We start from the raw sequence: 23,429 nt of genomic DNA, 5'->3' as shown, positions 1-23,429 counted from the left end.
TTCAGAGAAGGTTGTTTTAAAATAAAGGTGGGGAATGGAATCAAGAAAATAAGAAAAATCATGCCAGCTGAGAATATTTCAGCATATAACTACGAATATTGTGTCTGATGATTTTAGCATACCTAGGAAAGCACAACAGCATAACCCCAAAGGATTTTTAAAAATAAAAACAAAAGAAAAGTAAAAAAAAGGGGGAAAAAAGAAAGAAATGCCTCAATCCTGTCAAAAGGTAATTTCAACCAGATAAATGCATTGCAGGTCTGAATAATAGACATAAGTGAATTATATCCATTATCAAGTGACAAAGATAAGTAGAGCTGACAGGCTTTATTCAAGAATCTGTTTAAAGAACTCTTATACAAGCTGATTGGCTTGATGAAAGTATTAAGAAAGTTTATACTTGGGCATAGACAATATCACTGAATACTTGTTAACCTCTCTGGTATTATGGTAAGTAACATCATCATCAAGTATTAATCCTCTCATGTAATAAGTGAATTTTCAAGACAGAGGAAAAGATCCTCTTGGCATCAAATGAAAAATATTTAGCAGTAAATTCACAAAATGTGTAAAGGTATTCTTTAAGGAACAAACTTTCTATTTTGATATTGGAAAAAATATCAATTAACTTTATTTTACTTCTTATTTCTAACTGCCCTACTTTAACACATTTATTACTTAGCATAGAAAAATATGAGCAGTTATTCAACAAATTTTTCTCATTAAACTTTTAAAAAATCATTACTAACATTCAGCTTTGTAAGATGCTAACTACATTAACTTCTTTATTTCCTTTAACTGAGATTATCACCTGGAAAAATAACTTTTTATATTAGGAATTCTACTCACTGTAAAGAAATGAGTGGGACTGGTGATATAGCTCAGAGGTAGAGTGCATGCAACTGGCCTTGGATTCTGTACCCAGCATCCACAGGGGGAAAAAAAAAAGACAGATGTGGTCTTGCTATCCAAAAACTCTGCCTCAGTCCTCTTATCTTTAAGGTCTTTACTGCATAATAGTCCCTCAATTCTGGTGAAAGGAAATGTCAGGTTACGAGTGACCAAATTAATTTGGTTAAAAGTTTTAAAAACTGACTTCCCCAAGGATTCTATACTTGTTTGAGTCCAATCTAAAATCACCTGTCTCCCAAAAGAGAGAAGAAAAATAAGAGCAAAGTAATGAAAAAGAAAACAGAGAAGATCAAATTAAGACCAAAATTGGTTTCTTTGCCAGAGGTGAGTTATCACAAGAGAATATAAAACCATCTAGTAAAAATGATTAAAAAAAGAGATGAATAAACATACTACGAAGAGATTTACTATGAACAGATGAAGATTTTACTATACAAATGAAGAAAAAGAAATGCCATTAACCACAGTGATCAAAGTTTTCACTAATAAAAAGTCTTGTTGCTATCATCTACTTCTTGATATGATGTGATAAAGGTATAGTTCCTTGTGGTACTTTTCCCAAAATCTATAATCTCAGCTTCATCTTAAAAAAAAATAACAGACTAAATAAAATTCAGGAGTATCTACAAATACCTATTCTTTAAAAATGTCACGGTCAAGTCTGACACATTGGTAGAAACCTATAATCCCAGCAATTTTGAAGCCTGAGGCAGAAGGGCCCAGCTTTGTCAACTTAGCAAGACCCTGGGGTCAAAAAATAAAAAGGGTTGGGAATGCAGTTGAGTGGTAAAATAATCCTAGTTTCCATCTACCCACTCCCCAAAAGCCTAAAGGTCATATGAGACATGGTAAGAATCTAGACTCGAGGAGACCAAGGGACATTCATTAACTGTGATGTGATGTGGATTAAATCCTGGGATAGAATGAAGGATACCAGTGGGAAAACTAGGTAAATTAAAATAAAATTAAAATTAAAGTTTTTAGTTAACAATATTAAAACAACCAATTTTATAAACACTAATATTTCCATAACATTACAACCACAATATGAACCCATGCTATATTGAGTAATCATATGTTGGTTTTCATTTTCTGTTTGCTAATTTAGTAAATTAATATTTATGGATTTGTATATATACATGGGTTGTAATGTTATGGGAAGTTTGGTACAGGAAATACAAAACTATGCTACATTGTAACCCTTCAGTATCTAAATAGAAAGATTTTAATAGAACTGTCAATGACTACTTTCCAACAACTTTGTAAGAAATTATTCACAACTGATTTAAGAAGAAATACAAGTATGACCAATATTAAGACTTGAAGAAAATGAGGCTTTGTTAAAATCTCATAAAAACAAAGAAACCCTAGGCACTATGGTTTTTGTAGGAGTTTTGCTACACATTTTAAGAAGCTGACATACCAATTTTATATATAAGTTTCTCTATTAAAAGAAAAAGAATGTCAGACATGGTGATGCACACCTACAATCCCAGTAATGCAGAAGGTTGAAGCAGGATGATTCCAAGTTTGAGGTCGCCTCAGCAACTTACAAGATCTTGTCTCAAAATAAAAAAATAAAACGGTAGGAATGTGGCTCAGTGGTAGAACGCCTCCCCGCCCCCCGGGGTTCAATTTGTAGTACTGCAAAAATAAATAAATAAATAAATAAAAATAAAATAGAATGAAAGAATAAAATAAATAGAGGGAATACCTAATTCATTCTATAAGGATAACCTGACATCATATACCCCAAGACATTATAAGAAAGAATGATTGCTGACCCATTCCCTCATGGATATGGATGCAATATTCTACATAAGATATTAGCAAATCAAAGCAACAATGTATTAAAAACCATAAGAGGCAATAACCAAGTTTTATCTTATTATCTTATTATAAAAAGGACACTTTAATAATAGAAAATCCATTAATATTAAAAATCCATAAATATAATTTACTAAATAGCAAACAGAAAATGAAAATCACCATATGAATTACTCAGTATTAGCAGAAAAGTCGTTTTCATGAAATTCAATACAAATTCACATTAATTTCATTATTCAGATAAAGAATGCTATCAAAAACTAGAGGTTGCATCATCTTAAATGAATAAATATACACATGTAATCTTAAAATCAAGAATGAGATTAAGCCTTCTCTTCAATACTACTTTGGAGGTCCTAGCCAATGTAGTAAGGCAAACACACATGGAGGGAGAAAATAAGCTATCATTAGTTATATTAGGGAAAGCTTAAATTTCCTATGTACACAAGTATACCACAATGAATCTCACCATTGTGTACAGCCACAAGAAATTAATTTTAAAAAATGACTACAGGTAAATGACAAAAAGATCAAGAGAGAAGGAAGCAGGGAGCCAGGAGAGGAAAGAGGAAGGAGTGGTACTGGGGTCTGAATTAGAAAAGATATTATCAATGCTTGTATAATTATTTCAAAAAGAAGTCTACTGTCATGTATAAAAAGAAGCAATAGGCTGGAGTTGTAGCTTAGTGATGGAGCACTTGCCTCACACATGTGAGGTACTGGGTTCGATTCTCTGTACTACATAAAAATACAAGTATTGTGTCCATCTACAACTGAAAAAAAAAAATTAAAATTAAAACTTAATTTAAAAAAAGAAAACCCCAAAATATTCACAAATTATTAGAAAAAATAGAATTTAACAGATGGCTGAATATAAGACATATATATGTCTTATATATATTTAAAATATATATAAATATATATACAATATACATATGTATATATATACATAATATATATATATACACAAGAGTTTTATATAAGTTGTGTTATATATATATGTATATACATAAGAATCAAGAGTTAGCTACATTTCTGTACACTAGCAGAAAACAAATAGAACAAGTAGTTATGTAGAATTACTTTTTGTGATTTTATCAGAGGATACCAAGTATCTCAAATCTAACAAAAAACATGTAGGAGGCTGGTGGCTGTGGCTTAGTGGCAGAGCACTTGCCTAACATGCACAAGGCCCAGGGTTTAATTCCCAGCACTGCAAGAGAGGGAAAAGACGAACAAAACAAACAAACCAGAAAAGTCTATCAAAAATGTATTAGGATATATCAAAGAAAGCATAATAGTTGGTTAAGAGTATGTCTTGGATAGAAAAAAAAACAATCCTGTTTGGGTTTTTTTCCAAATACAAATTCTTTCCAAATTAACTTACAGGTACAGTTTAATTCCAATCCTATAGAAAAATTTTAAATGGTGACATAATCACCTTAGAAAACATGACTATATTATAAGGACATTTTGCAACTTCTAGCTGATAAACTTATCCCATCAGATATCAAGTAAGAATCCTAAGTTATAATAATGAACACATTGAGGTATTGGTGCAGGATAGAAAAAACTAGTAAAAAGAAAAAGTCCTGAAACTTATAAGAAATACAAATAGTTTTAAGTCATGACTGCCTTGCTCTTGAATTACTATTTCAGAACAAATAAAAACTTTTTCCAATCCAACAAATATTAAGTGTGGAGACATTTCAGATCAGGCTGGAGATGTAGCTCAGCAATAGAGCACTTGCCGAATGGATACTTGGGCCCTGGGTTTGATCTCTAGCACCCAGGGGGAAAGAAAAAAAAAAAAAAAACTGCAAACAATTCCTTCAAAGACAGAGAAGTCCAACCACTAAGTACAATTCTGGCCCTGGGAATTTATAACCTTCTTAAAAGAATGTAAAATTTTGTGTGCATATGCATACCAAGTATTTTGTGTGGAAAAGATCACAGCTTTCATCATCTCCCTAAAAGAATGTAAAGATACGCCCAAAGGGGATGAATGGCATTGTATATTTTTAAATAGGCAATATAGACGTCCAATCAAAACTGTTATCTAGTTACAAATAAAGAGAAAAGTCTGAGGTAAAGGAAGAAAACAGAACCATCACATTTCATGCACTGTTTAAACAAAAAAATAATTTTTAAAATAATTATAGATACACATAAAGTTTCAAAAGTAACAGAGGGTCATGTATAGCCTTCATCCAACTTTCCTCCTTACATGACCAATATACAATATCAAAACCAGGAAACCGACATATACAATTTATAGAACTTATTCAGATTTTGCAAGTTTTACATATAATCATTTGTATCTCTATATAGTTATATGCACTTTGATCATGTCCAGATTCATGTCACTGCAATCATATGCAAGATACAAAGTTATTAACACTTTATAGTCTCACACCTATCACTAATTCTGTTTAAACTCTTAACTTTAAAATATTGGCAATTAAGTAGTAAAACAAGGGCTCTTTACAATAACATGCAGCCAAAGCCCAGACAATAGTAATGCAGCTGTATATTATTTTAAAACTTGCCACAAATAAATAGCAGAATAGAACTGATCAGGAAGATAAATATTGGAACTCACTTTTTGATTTCTCGAAGCAGCATTCGGATAAGGATGGTCTGAAGTGGTTCAACCATCAATTTCCTCCACATATCCAATGCTAGCTGCCAGGAAAAATGAACATCATTAAGCTGAATTACTCAGTAATTTTTTAACATTTGTCTAAGACTTTTTAAAAATTAAAATTAGCCTTCAAAAAGAAATATTAGAAACTACTCCAAATTCAAATGAAAACTGAAGGAACGTGAAAAATTTAAAGGAAAATAGATAAATTTCTGATTCAACATGGCAATGACCATCATAGCACACTTGAAATTGTACAAAAATAAGGTTTAAAACTGTAACTGAAAATTTTACAAAAATAACTAATTTTTATAAAATATTGATTGTTATAATATCTCACACATATACACAAAAAGTTTAAGGTGGTTTAAACAATACAACACCCCTGGGGCTGGGGTTGTGGCTCAGTGGTAGAGCGCTTGCCTGGCATATGTGAGGCACTGGGTTTGATTCTCAGCACCACATATATATAAATGAATAGAATAAAGGTCCATCGACATCTAAAAAATATATATTAAAAAAAAGAATACAAACACCCCTATATCACTACTACTCAGCTCAGGAAATAAAACATTATTGTTGCCCAAATGTCCTCTCTTCCTTTCCCCTCAGAGGTTATCACTATTCTGAAATTTGTGTTAAATCATTTCCTTGCTTATATTTCTAATAAACATAATAGTTTGAAATTTACCTTTTCTGATATTTATAATGAAATCATCGTGTATTTTTATATGATTTTTTTAAAACTGTATTTGTCATTAAAACCAATCCAAATTTAAACATATACATAGCTTGAACATTGGCACTGCTATATAGCTATCTTATTATATGAGTACGCCATGATTTATTTTTCCATTCCATCACTGATGTTCTTTGCTTGTGATTCCAGTTTTCTCCTACTGAGAATAATGATGCTATTCTTATATTTATTTTCTGACCCACCTAAGCAGAGATTTCCTGATATACACCTAATAAAAGTAGAGATGCTGGGGTATAGGATTAGACACACATGCAACTTTACTAAATAAAGCCAAATGGTTTTCAATTTACACCCACATACCAATGGATGAAAATTATTCCCATTAACCACATTCTTAACAACTGCTCTTGCAGAGCTTCAGTCAATCTTTGTCAACCTATTGACATAAATAGCACCTCCTTGTGGTTTGAACTGGCATTTGCTTGAATAAAGCTTGGGCTTCTTTTTATGTTTATTGTCTATCTTGTTTGTTTTCCTGAGAAATGTACATTCATTATTTTTCCCTATTATTCTGTTAAAGTTTGTCTTGTTTTTCACAAAACATAGGAAGTTCCTTACAGATAGAAGAAATTTATCCCTTAACAGTTTTACAAATTGTAATCTGTCCAAGTAATTGACTTCTCAGTTTCTTTTGCATGTGTTTTTTGTCTTTTAAGAAATCCTTCCCTACCCTAAGGTCAAAGGTCATAGGCACATTCGTGTTCCTATTTTGTTCTCCAGAGTTTCAAGTTTTCTCTTCTGTTTAAGCTTTTAAATGTCAATACATTTTTCTCATAGAGTATAGGTATAACAATACCAAAAACTGATTGCTTTTTAGCCTGACCTGTTTCCAACCTAATGTAGGCTGCTATTGGACTACTCTTTCTCCATGAGGTAACATTATTCTGACCTACTGGTGATTACATTTACAGTAAGCAAAGCACAAGGACTATACTTGAATGTTGCCTTTGCTTTCTTTTTATAGCATGAATGGGGGGCATGAATGAAGAAAATGGGATTTCATACTTGTGGAACTGTAATAGGTAAAGCCTTTCTGAAAGAAAAGGTTGCAGAGCTATCAAAATTCAGGATGTGTTATGAAGAATTCTATATACAAACAAGATTTTTCTGTTGTGTTCACTGCTATATTCTCACATATAGAAAAAATACTTGACACATAAAAGGGGTTAAAATATTTAATGAACAAACGATGTTCACTGCAGTAGTTTGAAACAACAAAAAAAAAGGGGAAACTAAGTTATGCTATATCCCTACTACTAAAGTTTAGAATCTCACAAAAAAAGTATATAACAAGAACTCCCAGACATATTAACTGCAAAAAAACAAAACAGGAGAAATTACAGGTTATAGGGAAACTGTATTTTGTGTGTATATCAATCTTTGTATTCAAATGCACAAGTAAATTTTGGGAAAGCTACAAACCAAAGTGTTTATGATGGTTTCCTCTGAGGAGTATGCTTAATGATGCTGGTGGTACACTTTTATGTAAGATATTCACAAGTAATCCTACTAAAAGCAGCTACTGTTAAGATTTTTGGATCTCAGTGAAACTCCACATTATGTACAATCACAAGAATGGGCTTCTAATAAGTTATATTCCATGTATGTATAATATGTAAAAATATATTCTACTGTCATATATCTAAAATGAAAAATAAAAATAAGATTTTGGTATTCCCTTGTGTGCATATACAACAATGTAACAACAAATCTCATCAATATGTATGACTATAATGCACCAATAAATAATATGGAAAAAGAAAGATTTTGGTATTCTCTGCTGATCTTTTTTTCTACATCCTTTTTTCCTTTTTATTTTGTTAAACATATAATTTTGTGTCCAAACTTTTTCATTAACCATTTCCCCTCTGTTGTTTCTATGAACTATTTTCTCTACTTTATTCATGTGTCTACCTTAACAAATCATACAGATATATATCTATTTTTCTATATATGATTTTTAATATCAAATGTTGGAAATTTAGATAGTTTACCCATTACTGTCCTATTAACAATGACTACAAGGAGTGCTTTTAAATACTTAAATTCTTTTTCTCCTTATTATCTCTAAAGTACAATTATTAGACATGAGATTACTTGGTCAGGAGGTATTAAGTATTTAAAAAATTTACTGAAAGACATCAATCAATTTCCTTCTCAAAGGAATATGCTAAAATTTTACTAGTGCTGCATCTTAGCTGTTTATTTCCTTCATTCACACTCACCACAATTTAACATTTGGCATCTGCTTTTCACATCTGAACTTACAAGTTGCATGTGAGCAGGGACCTTCTGTCTATTTCCAATTGTGTCCTCAATGTCTGACTTTTCAAATATGTATTAAATAATTTGAACAAGAGTATTTCAAAATTAATTTGTATATTATATATAACTTTTTACATTTAAATGTACAAAATACTCCAAGAATGTAAACAAATTACTTGAACTAAATGTTTCATTGTTCAACTCTGAATCTATTTTTATGCAGTTATAATAAATTTGTTATTTCATAAATTTGTGTTTTCTCTCTTCTAGTCACTTTTTATATCTTTGATCTTTGTACTTTTTACCTACTGGAATGTCAATATTTTCTAAATAAATGTAATGAGTTTCCCCCCACATGTTGCAGAATCATTAACTCTACATTCATTCATTGTAAATATAATTATCAAAATAATAACACATCTTTATATTCTCATCTATCTAAAGATGCTTATTATAGTATTTTATTTAACCTTTGAATGTTTTAAATCTTGATAATTTTAAGAGTCAACTTGGTGTCCTTAAAAAAAAAAAAAAAAAAAAAAAAAAAAAAGAACCTGAATAATCTCAACTTATGAAAACATGTTTGCAGTTAAAGAATTTATTACCTCTCCTATTTCCATAAGTGGTTCATTCATATCTACACCACCATAGCCATACTGAAGGTCAGCTTCAGTCAATTTATTCTTTTTAATAAACTGGGTGTTGAGATACCTGAAAAACAAATGTAGTATCACTGGATACCAAGTCAAAATTAGTAAGAGAACAAACAACTTGCAACTTTAGAACAAGAATTTTAGGATTATAAACTACCCACGGAATATACTAATAGTAATAAGCCCAAAAGAAATTAATTAATTATGTAGAATTAGGAATATAATAAAAAGGTAAAAATTACTAGCCTACAATACAATGAATAAGACCTGGAGAGCAGAAAAAACACTATTATCACAGTCACACTTAAACTCAAAGTGTTTTGATCTAAAGATTCTTGATACTCTATGGTTCAATAGCCCTTATCCCAGGGTCAGACCATCTACAATTCAATTTGCTAATTCTTGGCAAGTTAAGATAAGGAACAATTTACAAAAATTAAACAAACAAACAAAATGGTCAATCAAGTCAGTTCTCTAATTTCATCACAGGGGTGGGGGGAGTGTAACTTTTCATTTTTAAACAAAAAAGGTCACCAATAGAACAAAGGGAATAGGAGGAGGAAGGAGGAAAGGGAAAGGGGAAATACTGGAAATGATATTAGCCATTACATAGTTATAGGTTGTACATGTATGATTATGTAACAACAAATCCTACCATTATGTATGACCACAATGCAATTTTAAAAAATGTGGTGGTGGGGGAACCACAATCAGTAAGTAAGAATGGAATAGATTGTTACAGGTAACAAGTATGGGCAAAATTTGCTGATTTAAAATCACTGTCTACCAGAGGAAGGCAAAATAATTTTTAAAATGTTTCAATTCAATCTAAGATTTATAATAAGTATGATGAACTCTAGGAATAACTGAGATGAATATAGTTCTAAAATAAAATAAAATGTGCAGAAAAGTCCTGTAATGTTCAAGTATACATTTTCACCATCATAGATTTCACTGTAATGCCATTAATGCTCAAATTCTAAAACTATTCATTTGAAAGGTTCTGATCATATGAGTATTTAGGAAACAACCACAAAATCTGTATATTAAAACATACCCTTTCCAAGGTTCACTACACCACAATGAAGGGTCCACTTAGCATTTATAGACAACTGAAATTAAAACAAGACAACAAAAATTTCCGCTTCATAATTCCACCAACAATTTTGGGAGACAATGAAAAAAATACAATTCCTGGAACTGACTTCAAAGCAGAATATCCAAAACCATTTATGCAACTCCACTTCCATAGCACTAATGTCCATACTCTAGACTTGAAGACCTACAAGTCATGATGTGTCATTTGACATTTTAGACTATTCAGTGCAGGGTTACCAAATCATTAGTTTTCCTTTTACAATGTCACTTTATTCCTCCTCTTTCATTCTCACGGTAACTCTCATGATCTTAAGCTGTTTCCACCATGCCTATCAATCAAGGAAAGAAGGAGAAATAAGATTGAGGGACAAAAGTAAAAGGCAGAGAGAAGATGGACTCATCACCTGCAATGAATGCCCTGTCACAGGTCTTCTAATGACTGGTCCCCTATCATTCAGATCTCAGCTCAAATATACCTTTCAGGCCTTCCCTCCCCCAATCTAAATTAACCTTACCTTCCCACTCCCAACAAAATATTTAATTCACAGTTTTTGTAAAATAATCTTCTATAATATTCTTTTATTGCTTTCACTTTTTTATATACCCATATCTTCTACAGAATGTAAGGTTTACAAAGCAAAGACCTTGTCTTATAGACAGTGTCAAGAACAGCAGTAGGCAAATATCAATCCTCAAAAAATATTTATTCAATGAATTACAGAATGAATAAATGAATAACATTCCAGACAGCAGGGATAGCAAACACAACACAAACTTAGAAGAGCAGCCTGGAGCCAGATCATAAAAGTCATAATTGCCAGGAAATAAAAGTAATCGATAACATTTATTTGGATCATATCATCTGTAGAAGCCCTAAGCATTCTACATGACTCAACACTATGTGGTAGATAAATGTGGCACTATGATGATCTCCATTTTAAGAATAAGAGAGTTGTAGCTTGGAGAAGTTACAGAGGTTGCCAAGGTCAATCTGCTATTAAGCAGCTGAGCTCACACAGAGAACTGGGAATTTCTCCTACTCTCTTTCAACTAGTATCAGTTGAGTACTATATATCAGGTACTATGTAATGCACTGGGAACAGAAAGATGGAAAACAAAAACATAGTTTCTGTTCACACAGAGCTTACACATCTGATAGAAACACATGGACAAATATAATATTTCAGCAATGCCATGCCAAGTCAATGAAACTTAATTGTCATATTTTGCCATTATATGTGTATTATGTACCTTCCTATATGGATCCTTTTGCTCTGAATCAGTTTGCTTTTGTTTTTTTTTTTGTTGTTTTGTTTATATATATATCTATATATATATCTATATATATAGATATATTTTTTTTTAGTTGTAGCTGGACAAAACACCTTTATTTATTTACTTATTTTTTTATGTGGTGCTGAGGATCGAACCCAGTGCCTTACACGTGCTAGGAAAGCGCTCTGCCACCACAACCCCAGCCCTGCTTTTGTTTTTGTTTTTGTTATTGGTCAGCAGTACCATGATCAATTCAATACCCACCTAAAACATTATAATCACTTATCTCACCTTTTGATTTTGTCTCCTTTAACCAACAGAACTTGCTGTTCTTTCAAACTATTTATCATCTCCTGCCATTACTTCCTTTCAGCTCTAATACCACTGTTTGCCCTCTTGGATGGATCATGTACAATATTCTGATGATTCACTTCTATTTCTGGCATCTCTTCCTCATCTAAATTTTTTTTTTCAGATGTCAATTCCCTAATCTGAATTCTACAGTAGCTCCCTTGTATCTACATAACAGGTAAAATTCTTGGCACTATGGTTGTTAACTTTAAGACATAGCAGCTAGCTTTTGCAGATTAGGTCTGTATTCACTAATGCACTTCAAAGATCTAAATGTGTATTTTAGACCAATATAGGTTTTGGTGTAGTTTTATGCTTTTAATCTGATAAGATTCTCTTTCTCAGAATATAATTGAAACTAACTCATATTAACTGAACCTCATTTCTTATTCTAGATTTCTACTCTTGACAGTTAATGTTGAAAGACTTTTAAAATAAAGTCATAATATAAAATATGAACATTAATTTTTAAATTTGATATGATACTATTCTTAATTTAAGCAAGTACAGTATTTTACAATCAAATCTATTACCACACATTTGTTTGTAAATGAATGCATATATTCTAGGAAATCATAAAACAAATCGTTTCCAATGATTTCTTAAAATAGTTTATTCTCTACCCCAAAGGTCAATAACTGATTGTCCACTAATGTATAATGTATTAGTAAATGTTAAGATTTTTTTCAATCAAGTAATTAACAAGTATGCTTTGCTTTTACATAATCTTAATAGTAATATAGCAATAATTGATAAGACTAAAAACCTGAGGTAACTGTTTTTTTCTTTCTTTCTTTCTTTCTTTTCTTTTTTTTTTTTTTTTTTTTTTTTCTTTTTTTTTTTGAGACATTGTCTTGCTATGTTGCTCAGCTGGACTTGAACTCCTGGGCTCAAGTGATGCTCCTGGTTCAGTATGGCAAGTAGGTGGGACAGACACACCACTGCACCTCCCTTCAACAAATGTTGTTTTGTTCTGTTTTCTGTCATTCTTGTTTGTTTTTTTTCCAGTGCTAGAGGTCAAATCCAGTGCCTCAGGCATGCTAGGCAGTGCTAACGCTGCGCCATACCCCAATACAGATAACATAGACACCTATTTCTATAAGAAATCAGGTATTTCTTTCCATCCTAGAAAATTCAATACAAGAATTATTCTCATGCTCATATCTATTTATTCTCATGTAAGAATTGTTTGTTCTCAAGACTATATCTTAAGTACTCCACTACATGGCCCAGTAGAGTCTAAACAGGCATATAAAGCAACAGGGAAAGGTAGGGCATGAAAAAATATCAAATGTGTGAGTCTCCTGTGCTAATGGATATCCATCTTATCAATCAATCATAGTAAAGAAGAGACTAGAAATACTTTGTAAAAATATTAAAAATAGCCAGGCACTAGGACTTTTAAAATTTACCTATAGGCAAATGCACTTTTAACTTAGTTTTATCATTTTTTAAACCAATGCATAGGCTCTTGAAACACTATCGCAACTCAGAAGAGCCCCTCACCCTAAGAATTTGCCTCCTGCTGTTATTTTGTAGCCAGCCCTTCCCCTCCACCCACAGACTCTCCAAACACAGGTCTGTTCTTGAAACTGGAAGTTTTGCCTTTTCCAGTATGTCATATAAATGGAACCAACAGCATGAAGTCTTTGGGGTCTGGCATCTTTCACTTAGGATAATGTGTTAGAGATTAAAGGATAATGAGGTATGTCATTAAAACATTAGTAAATTGTCACATTGTGGAAGAATGTAATTGGGCAAACTATAAAAGGAGTATGATCTTTGATTCAGAAGCCCCTGGAACCTGTTCCCTCTTGTGACACCAGATGGCAGGAAGATATCAGAGGTGCTAAGGTCATGTTCAAAGACCTCAGGCGCTGACCTGAAGAGGTCCAATATAGGATAATTTGAACTAAGAACAAGAATAACTATTGCAAAAGATTGAAAATCATCAAATATGTTTAAACTTATGAGATCATATGATTTTTTAAAGTTTTATTTAATTTTTAGTTAGTTTTTGCAGTGCTGGGGGTGGAACCTGAGACCTTGCATATGCTAGGCAAGCGCACTATCACTGAGTTACACTCCCAGCTCCTCTTAGTTTTATCTTTAATCAAAAATGATTGAGTGCAGGCCATATAACGCGCCTCGTAGAGTGCCTGCCTCTCATGCTGGAGGGCCCGGGTTCGAGTCCCCAGCACTGTGGGATTTTGGAAATAACAAACAAACAAAAACAAAAATGATTGTATTGTGGGGCGGGGGGGGGGGGGGGGGGATAACAGAATGAATCAAAAACTATTACCCTGGGTAAATGCATGATTACACAAATGGTATGCCTCTACTTCATGTACAAACAGAGAAACAAGATGTATCCCATTTGTTTACAATAAAAACAAATTAAAAAAATGGAAATACGAATTTATGCAAAGATTGTTAATAAACATATGAACACACACACACAAAAAAAATAGCCAAGCACAAAGGCACATGCCTATAATCCCAGCAGCTCAGGAGGCTGAGGCAGGAGGATCTCAAATTCAAAGCCAGTCTCAACAAAAGCAAGGTGCTAAGCAACTCAGTGAGACTCTGTCTCTAAATAAAATACAAATTAGGCCTGGGGATGTGGCTCAGTAGTCAAGTGCCCCTAAGTTCAATCAGGGTACCCCACCCCCGGCCAAAAAACAAAAAAGGGTTGGGGATATGGCTCAGTGTTTGAAGTCCCAGAGTTTAATCCTCAGCACCAAAATAAATAAACAAACAAATAAATTAAATAAATACAATTCTTTTGAAATGAAACTGAAATTTTTCCTCTTTATATTGCTAGATGGTGAATAGCAACAGGGACAACCAAACCATTAGGCAAGAAAATACTATTAAGTTGTTTCTATCTAATTACTGTCAACTATATCCTCTGTGAAAAGGCTCTTACCACTTATACTACCAATATAATTAAATAAATAAAAAGCAGTCACATGATGCCAACACCACAGAGGTCAAGGAAAACACTCTGTTAACTGAATCCCATGGTCCATTAGCTCTAAGTCTTTGCTACCAACAGTGGAAAGTTACTAAATGATTTTCGAGAGTCATCAAATTTACACTTTAGGAAAAGATAATACAAAAAAGGTTTTCCACATGGAATAAATGAGAAATCAATAACTTGGGAGGGTGAATTGCAAATTCAAAGTCAATGTGAGAAACTTAGTGAGACCCCGGTCAAGATAATTTTTTTTTTTAAAGGAGGGGACGCTGCAGCTGCAGCTCAGTGGTAGAGTGCTTGTCTTGCACATGGGAGGCACTGGGTTTGAACCTCAGTACCACATAAAGATAAAAAGTAGATAAGTTATAAATTTTTTTTTTTCTAAAACCATAAAAATAAAGGGGGTTGGGGGATAAGGCTCAGTGGTAGAGTGCTCCTGAGTTTAATCCCCAGTACTACTGGGGTAGGGAGGAAAGACAACAAGCTCAGGGTTTTTGTTTGTTTGTTTGTTTGTTTTTAAAATTTTTTTAGTTGTAGATGAACACAGTATCTTTATTTTATTTATTTTTATGTGGTGCTGAGGATTGAACCCAATGCCTCTACATACTGTGTAAGCACTCTACCACTAAGCCACAACCACAGCCCCACAAGCTCAGTTTTTAACATATACAATAGTATAATATACCTACAGGATAGGCATTTTGCTAAAAACAAACAAACAAAAAAACAAGAAACAAAACAAACAAAAAACCTTCTCTTAAGCTTAGGCTACCTGGGATAAATATATACTTGGTACATACAAGTTGTGGCTAAAATGAGGAAAAATTGAATTCACCCCCCAAAAATATGTAGTATAAGAAAATGATGAGAACAGAATCTACTTAAATGACTAAAATTTTCTGTATGTAGAATAAGACCAGGGTAAAATGGAGAGGTTAAAACATGAGCTTTGAAATCAGACTGACCTGGGTTTAAATTCTGCCTCTCACTCATTAGCTGAGTGATCTTCAGCAAAGTCATTAACCTCTTCAAGCCTTCATTTCCTCCACTGTAAAAATGGAGATACTGACTACCTCATATGGTTTTACACATACACATACACACATGGGTGTATATCTTATATATTACAAACATTTACTAAAACTCAAAACTAGCATCAGTGTAAGAGTGATAATTTAAGTAGTTCCAAATTAATTATTTTTGGGTATACACAAGCAAATTGTGTCCTACCACACTAACAAATAGAAAAACAACTTAAAACTTTACTGAAATGCTTAAGAGAAGGAATACCACTGCATAGTACAAGCTAAACACTGTTCTATATATCAAAGGCCCACTTGTCCCAACAATGACAAATACATGCATGAGCACTCACCCTTATCCTTAAAACTCCCAATACTCCTCTATGATTTCACTAGAAAATTTTTTGTTTTGTAATTTGTTTTATTTTGTTTATGGTGATGGGGATCAAATCCAGGGCCTAACTCATGCTCAGCAAACTATCACTGATCTATATCCTCCGACATTCGCTAGGGAACACTTTTTTTTTTTAGTTTTTATTTGTTTGTTTTTAGTTGTAGATGGACACAATACCTTTATTTATTTACTTATCCGGTGCTGAGGATCAAACCCAGTGCCTCATTCATGCAAGGCAAGTACTCTACCACTGAGCTACAACCTCAGCCTTTAACTTTTTGATTAAGGAGGAAAATCGAATGTCAAAATGTTTAATGTACAACAAACACTGCTCTATGAAAGCCCAAACCACAGTAAATCTGTGCTTGACAGCAACTAGTTTCTCATTTTATTATATTTTGCTCTTACAAATGCCACTGGGCCACTGAAAAGCAAGCCAAGTTTCTTACACAAGCAACTTAGAGTGAGTAAACTCTAGTTCTGTTATAAAAACTTATGAGTAGATGAACTAGTGAGGCAAAGGAAAACAAACAAGCCACAAAAATTGAGTGCTGGTCTAGAAATAAGGTATCACTACAAAGTAGGTGGGACAGACAGTGAGTGGAGACCCGGCTCAACTCCTCAGTGTCTCTCCAATGAGAAACTAAAGGAGTAGCTCACCTGTGGACCATGCCACATGGATGGGTCAAAATTATCACTGCATCCATCTCAAGCCATCATCATTTCAAGAGAGGACATCTCAGGACCAAGGGTTAAAGAATCAGGCATTAATGCCACTATTCTTTACTTATCAACTATTCATCAATAAATAGGTCTCTATCTTATGTGGAGAAGTAGTCATACACAACCAAACAATATTTTTGGTCAGTGACAAATCACATATACAACAGCAGTTCCTAAGATTATATTGCTTAGTGACTTGACAGCCATCTTAGTTTGGGTACATACAGGGCTATATGATGTTTGTACAATGAAACCACCCAATGACATATTTCTCAAAATGCATTCCTGTTATGTGATACAAAACTGTCTTATTTCCATTGTCAACATGGATGGGTTAGTTAGAGAGAATCAACATAGAGAGTCATGGGGACACACAGAAATGACACCGAACAAAGATGTAAACAGAAGACGGTACAAGAAAGGAGGAAGAAGTTTAGAAAGGGGAATATAACACTTGGAATGGTGGTGCATGCCTGTAAACCCAGGCAGACTGCAAGTTCAAATCCAGCCTCAGCAAATTAGTGAGGCCCTAATAAGGACTTACGGAGACCCTGGCTCAAAAAAAAAAAAAAAAAAAAAAAAAAAAGAACAAAACTAGGGAATATCAGAAGAACTTGTCATAATCTGTCATCCAAAGAAAAGTAGAAAAGCAATCCAAACAGGTGGAGTAGCAGAGGGAAAAGCTGGAAGATGTAAGAGATTATGGAGCGTTACAAAAATACAGATAATTCAATATACATGAAAGACAGGGTAGTAGAATTTAAAAAGAAAACTACTAAGTATTTCTGAGTGCTTTAAACTAAGTGTTTCCATGAAACAAAGAATGAATACTAAAATCAAAAAAGAACTTATAGGGATAGGGGTGTAGCTCAGTGGTTAGAATGACTGCCTAAATTCTTGAGACCCTGGGGTTCCATCCTCAGCACCACACACACACACACACACACACACACACACACAAAAAAAAAAAAAAGGGAGGGAACATATTCTTAAACTTATTCCACTAAATTTCATCCATACTGAATTTTACAATGATATCTGTTGAGATTTAACATGTGCGTTTCTGGAAACAGTTATGACATTAAACTACAGTTTTACTTTTCTACATAATAACTTTCTGTCTGGCTCGCAAATACCCACCTGACCTAAACTATAGACCTTTTCCAGGAGTAAGAAAAGTCCATGTAAGAGAAGACAATTTAATTCTGCCATTTCAGGGAAAAATATGTAATAAAAAATTTTTCCTTCAAGTACTGAATGCAGGTAGTATTGTATAGAATGCAGTGTGTTTAAAAGCATACTTACCTATATAAGCAATCCATATAATCTGCACCCTTGCTGTATTCTTCCCAATACCTATGATACATAACAAGTACTTGTTCTTCAGACTCCAGTACTCTCTATATTAAGAGAAAAAAAAATTTTAAACAGTACTAATAATTTTCACTGTAAACTACAACATACATCAAAATTAATATTCTAAAATAACTTACACAATTCAAGTACTATTAAATTACATTTACAAATTAACTTTTAAATTTAACTACCTTTAGTACAAATAAAACAATTGGGAAAACTTACACAAGAAAGGGAAGCCTTCAAGAAACTTTCATTCCCCAAGATAAAAGAACAAAAGGTAATGGTTTGAAATGTCTTTGAGATAGAATATTAAGATCAGTTTAAATGGAAAAACATAATTCTATTGTCATATCTATGTATTTCCTCATATCTATACTATTGATCAATCTATTAGTTACATAAATAATTACCACCTCATTTTTGTGAATAATAGTATGTATAGAAAATGGTGCCTTTTCCACATTCCCCCAATCCCTACCATCACAAAAATGAAAGTCAGGGGGGGAGGGGGAAAAAAAAGACATAGTATATGAAACGTGACTGAATTCTGGCTTTGGCGGGGAAAAAAAACAGCTAGGACGGGGGTTACAGCTCAGTGGTAGAGTTCTTGCCTTGCATGTGAGAGGCACGGAGTTCAATTCTCAGCACCACATATTAATAACTGAATAAAATAAAGTTCTATCAACATGTTAAAATTTTTTTAAAAAGAATACCTATAAAATAATACAAGTACACTGGCTATTCAGGAGATCTTAGGTTGCTCTGATCTCAATCCTTTGATTAAATGTACACATGAACTCAACTAAAACATGACTTCAATTTTATATCTAATTAATTCTCTGATGAAGTGCCATGCTTTTAAAACTGGAATTTAAAAAATTAAGCTCAGAATGACTTAAAAAAAAAACTACAAATAGCACTTTCTATTTTATCAAATTAGTAAATTAAAAATGGCATCTGCTGGGTGAGGTGGCACATGCCTGTAATCCCAGTGGCTCAGGAGGTTGTGTTTGAATCCATGGCTAGAAACTGATCCTATAAAAATCATAGGGGCTAGAAGTGTGGCTCAGTGACAGAGGGTATGCTTACCATGTTTATAAGACCTTGGGTTCAATCTCCAGTATCCTCCTCTCCCCATAATCTCATGGTTACACAAGAATGTCCAGATAGTACTGTTTATAGTAACAAATTATATAAAATGGAAACAATCTACCCAGTAATGAGAGTATTTCAACCATAGCATCTCCACACAATGAATAATTTTACAAATCATCAGGATTATAAATTTATTTAATGGAAGAGACTTACAGTATTATTAAAAGCAAAAGAGATTATCAAAGTGAATAGACTTTATTTTCTAATAAAGATAGAAGCCCACAACTTGGGAGGCTGAGGCAGAAGGACTGCCAAGTTCAAGGCCAGGCTCAGCAACTCAGTGTGGCCCTAAGCATCTTAGCAAGACTCTGCCTCAAAATTTAAAAAAAGGTTGGGGAGCCTATATGAAGCAAAACTATACAAAAGACATACATAAAATTAAGAATATTGACATATACCAAAAGAGATATGTTTGTTAATTCTGGAAGTATGTCATGTGTGATATTTATTTTCTACTTTTTCTAATCTGTATGCTATAAATCATCTGTAATAATACAATATTGTGGTAATGAAAAAAGTTCCTTCCAGAAAGCAAGTGAAAATTTCTTCTCACAGATTAAACTGTTTGAATTCTGCCAGTTGTATAATAATGTATTTTTGTCACTTACACATCAACCAACTTCTTTTTCTCATAGGCTGAAAGAACATATGACATATAACTATGTAAGTATTGTGAATTTTTTTTTTCAGTGCTAGATATGGAACACAGGGCCTCATGCATGCTAAGCAAACATTCTACTAATGATCTATACCACTGGCCCACAACATCATTTTTAAAATCACACAATTATATAAGGGTTAATTTCTAAGCTTTAATAACTGTACCATTGTTTTAAAAGATTTTAATGTTAAGAATATGGGTAAAAAATGTACAAGAACTCCCTACATTACACTTGCAACTGTTAAGTCTAAAATTATTTCCATATTGAAAAGTTTTTTAAAATAATCACATAACATAAAATCACAAAATTTATACATCTTACAAAGTTATCAATTATATTATAACCAAAGCTCACTAGCTTACAATAGCATTTTAAAACAATTTAACATATTAAACATTAAGATCACTTTAGAATACTTCCTATCAAAATCACCTTTATGACCTGATAAATGCACACACTAGAACACTAAAATGTACATGACACAAACAACAAATACAACAATAAAAGTACAATAATTCTTTCAAACATTTTAAGGATAGTACATGATCAACCCTGCCTACTTTTGTTACATTTTAAAATGTATCCATCCATTCCTGGTCATATGCAGGGTTGGATACTTTCTGAAGATTGGGTTTTTTTTTTTTTTATTGTCCTATTTCATAGATGCACTTTAGAGCTTACTTCACAAGGTAGCTGTGAGTTTCCACAGTTGTAACCGCTAACAAAAAGTAGAATCAACATTCTAGCACAGGCAATAAATTATCTTCTCCAGTTCCTGATAAGATCAGGAGTTCAAAATAAGTTAGAAATGCTATCCACAGAAAAACCTTGCTGCATTCATTGTTTATGCACAGATTAAATCCATGATGTTGCTCTCATATACAGAACACTAACCAAAATAACTGGTCAAAGCTGGGTGGCACAGCCTGTAATCCCAGCAGCTCAGGAGGTCGAGGCAGAAGGATCCCAAGTTCAAAGCTAGCCTCAGCAACTTAGTGAGGCTCTAACCAACTTAGCAAGATTCTGTCTCAAAAATAAAAAAATAAAAGGACTGGGGATATGGCTTAGTATTTAAGAACCCCTGGATTCAATCCCTGGTACCCAAGGAGGGAAAAAAAAAAAAAGGAAAAAAATAATTGGTCAGAGAGACAGCTTTCTACAATGCTTTTTAATTTATTGATTCTCTTTTTAATTTGTTTTTATAAGACATATAGAATATGAAGAGGCAGCTAAAAGGTTGAAAATAAAGATAGAGATTTATCAAGAGGTGGGAATGAAAGCTAAGGAGAAATTTATTTGTATAAACACCATCCAGAGAATGTGCTTGTATAAAGCACATTTTAACTTGAGCTGAATTTGCTCTTTCACTTACTAGTTACATGATCTTGAACAAACTAAACTGATATCCTTATAGAACCTAATAGTGTAGTGCTTGACTCATGGATAAATGTAAAAACGGAAAAATGGTATTTAAGAAACAAGATAAAAACTTGAATTTGTAAGTTTTGCCCTGGAAAGTAGTGTACCAGTCAAATAACTGCAGTTATGAACGTATTTATATCATGCATGTATCATTCCTTACCTTGTGCAAATGCCGGACGTGATTTTCCAAAAAAATCTTAGTTTCTGTATAAAGTCTTTCTCCAAGAGGTTCAGGATAGGCCACACATAAAGCATAGATATCTCTAGTTAAATTATTAAGGTTTTTTTCCTTCATTAGGGTTATTTCAACCTATGAGACTTAAATGAATTTTTTGTTTGTTTGTTTAGGCTTATAACATGCATAAAATTGTTAAACACACAAAACTGTGTATAACATTGTAATACTGTTCTATATCTATGTCAAAGGTGAAATATATAATCATAATTTTTAAAGCACTATAGGATACATTTATTCATTTATTCAAGTTCTTAGTGACAATTATTTTAAGGCACTGTGAAAACAATGGTTCCTATCAAAGCAGTTAAGTCCAAAAGGGGTTTCTGTGATAAAGTTAACCAGGAACCTACAAAATAACATTTATGTAAGAGTGGACATAAGCATAATATCAACAAAGGGCTATGGAACATCACAAGACGTGGATACAAGAGCAATTCTGATAAATCAGTTACAAAAATTACTCATCTAACACATTTTCCCACATCAAATAAGCTATTCACTGTCTTTCAGCATTATTTCTATTAGAAGAAATATAGTATGATGTCAACTAGTCAGTTAAGTTTTTGAATACCAACTAAGTAACTCACTAGGCATCTCAGTGGTATATGTGCTCTAAAAGAGAGTTCTCAACAAGGAGTTAAAAGCAATGAGCTCTAATTGAGACTTAACTTGCACTAGCCAGTGACCATGCCCACATCTCTTAGCCTATTCGAGCTGCAAATTCTTTTTTAATATCCTTTGCTTTGAATCTTCAACACTTCCAAGAATTAAAAACGTTATACCAAGAAGGACAAAAAGACTCAAGGCAAAGCCATGAAATGATCTTTGAACCAGACACAGTATTAGATAAGTATTCTGAAGACAGGGTGTTTAATATGCTACTGCCAACACTGAAAAAGCATTTTGGAGGTAACAGCTCTTATGACCCCATGAACAATGACATCTAAGCAACATACAAGTCAAAACCTCCTCATAGACTATTTCAAGATCATATCATGGTAAAGCTATGACACTTGATCAGTAAAATCACCTAATTTTTTGCCTTCATGGTACGAATAATGAATTCTCCCCTGACATTTCCACTGAGCCCTTTAAGACGCAAAAAAACTCTTGTATGTTAAATTGCTTCATAAACTATGCCTCACTAACCAAATGTGGAAGATAAAGCACACATGAGCAATCTGAGACCAGCCTAACTACAAAAGCAGTTACAAACTGAAAATAAGGTTATTTAAGATACACTCAAGTATTTATATTTAATACAAAGATCAGAAAATATCACAAAAAATGTATGATTAAAATTGTGGTAAAGATGCAGGCTCTTTCATCATCATTGCATCCCCATAACACTTTATGTAGTCTACTGATTCAGAATCTATATTTTTTATGCAATAAAACTTTATATAATAGAGATTACTTACACATTTGCCATCCACACTAGTTTGTTCTTATTCTTGTCTTTTCTATACTCCCAACTCCCATGTAATTCCTGGTGCTTACCAAAGGAATGGAGGTAGGGAATCAATCTCATGTGCTCTGTCTACTTATAGAGAATTCTTACTCCAGAAGGAGTAAGAAGCTCTCTCCTCATGAGGTAACTGTCTGGTGTTGAAGACTTTGTTAAGACATTCCCAATTTCTACTTTTTTTTTTTTTGGTTGTTGTTGCAGTGCTGAGGATAGAACCCAGG

At 33.0% G+C, this 23,429-nt stretch overlaps 1 protein-coding gene across 2 annotated transcripts in view; it reads right to left on the bottom strand.

The window, feature by feature from the left end:
• Positions 1–23,429, bottom strand: part of Cul2 (cullin 2) — a 102,547-nt gene that overhangs the window by 46,289 nt on the left and 32,829 nt on the right. For both annotated transcript variants that reach the window (XM_047521405.1, XM_047521404.1), the window contains exons 3-6: positions 21,663–21,765; positions 18,210–18,304; positions 9,014–9,119; positions 5,342–5,424 (exon numbers count right to left, since the gene is read on the bottom strand). In XM_047521405.1, the coding sequence (XP_047377361.1) occupies positions 5,342–5,424; positions 9,014–9,119; positions 18,210–18,304; positions 21,663–21,765 (387 nt within the window). The remainder of the gene's footprint in view (positions 1–5,341; positions 5,425–9,013; positions 9,120–18,209; positions 18,305–21,662; positions 21,766–23,429) is intronic.

Source organism: Sciurus carolinensis, chromosome 12 (genome assembly GCF_902686445.1).
Source record: "Sciurus carolinensis chromosome 12, mSciCar1.2, whole genome shotgun sequence".
NCBI classification, from domain to species: domain Eukaryota; kingdom Metazoa; phylum Chordata; class Mammalia; order Rodentia; family Sciuridae; genus Sciurus; species Sciurus carolinensis.
The sequence above is the reverse complement of the archived record's forward strand: the minus strand, read 5'-3'. Positions and strand labels throughout refer to the sequence as shown.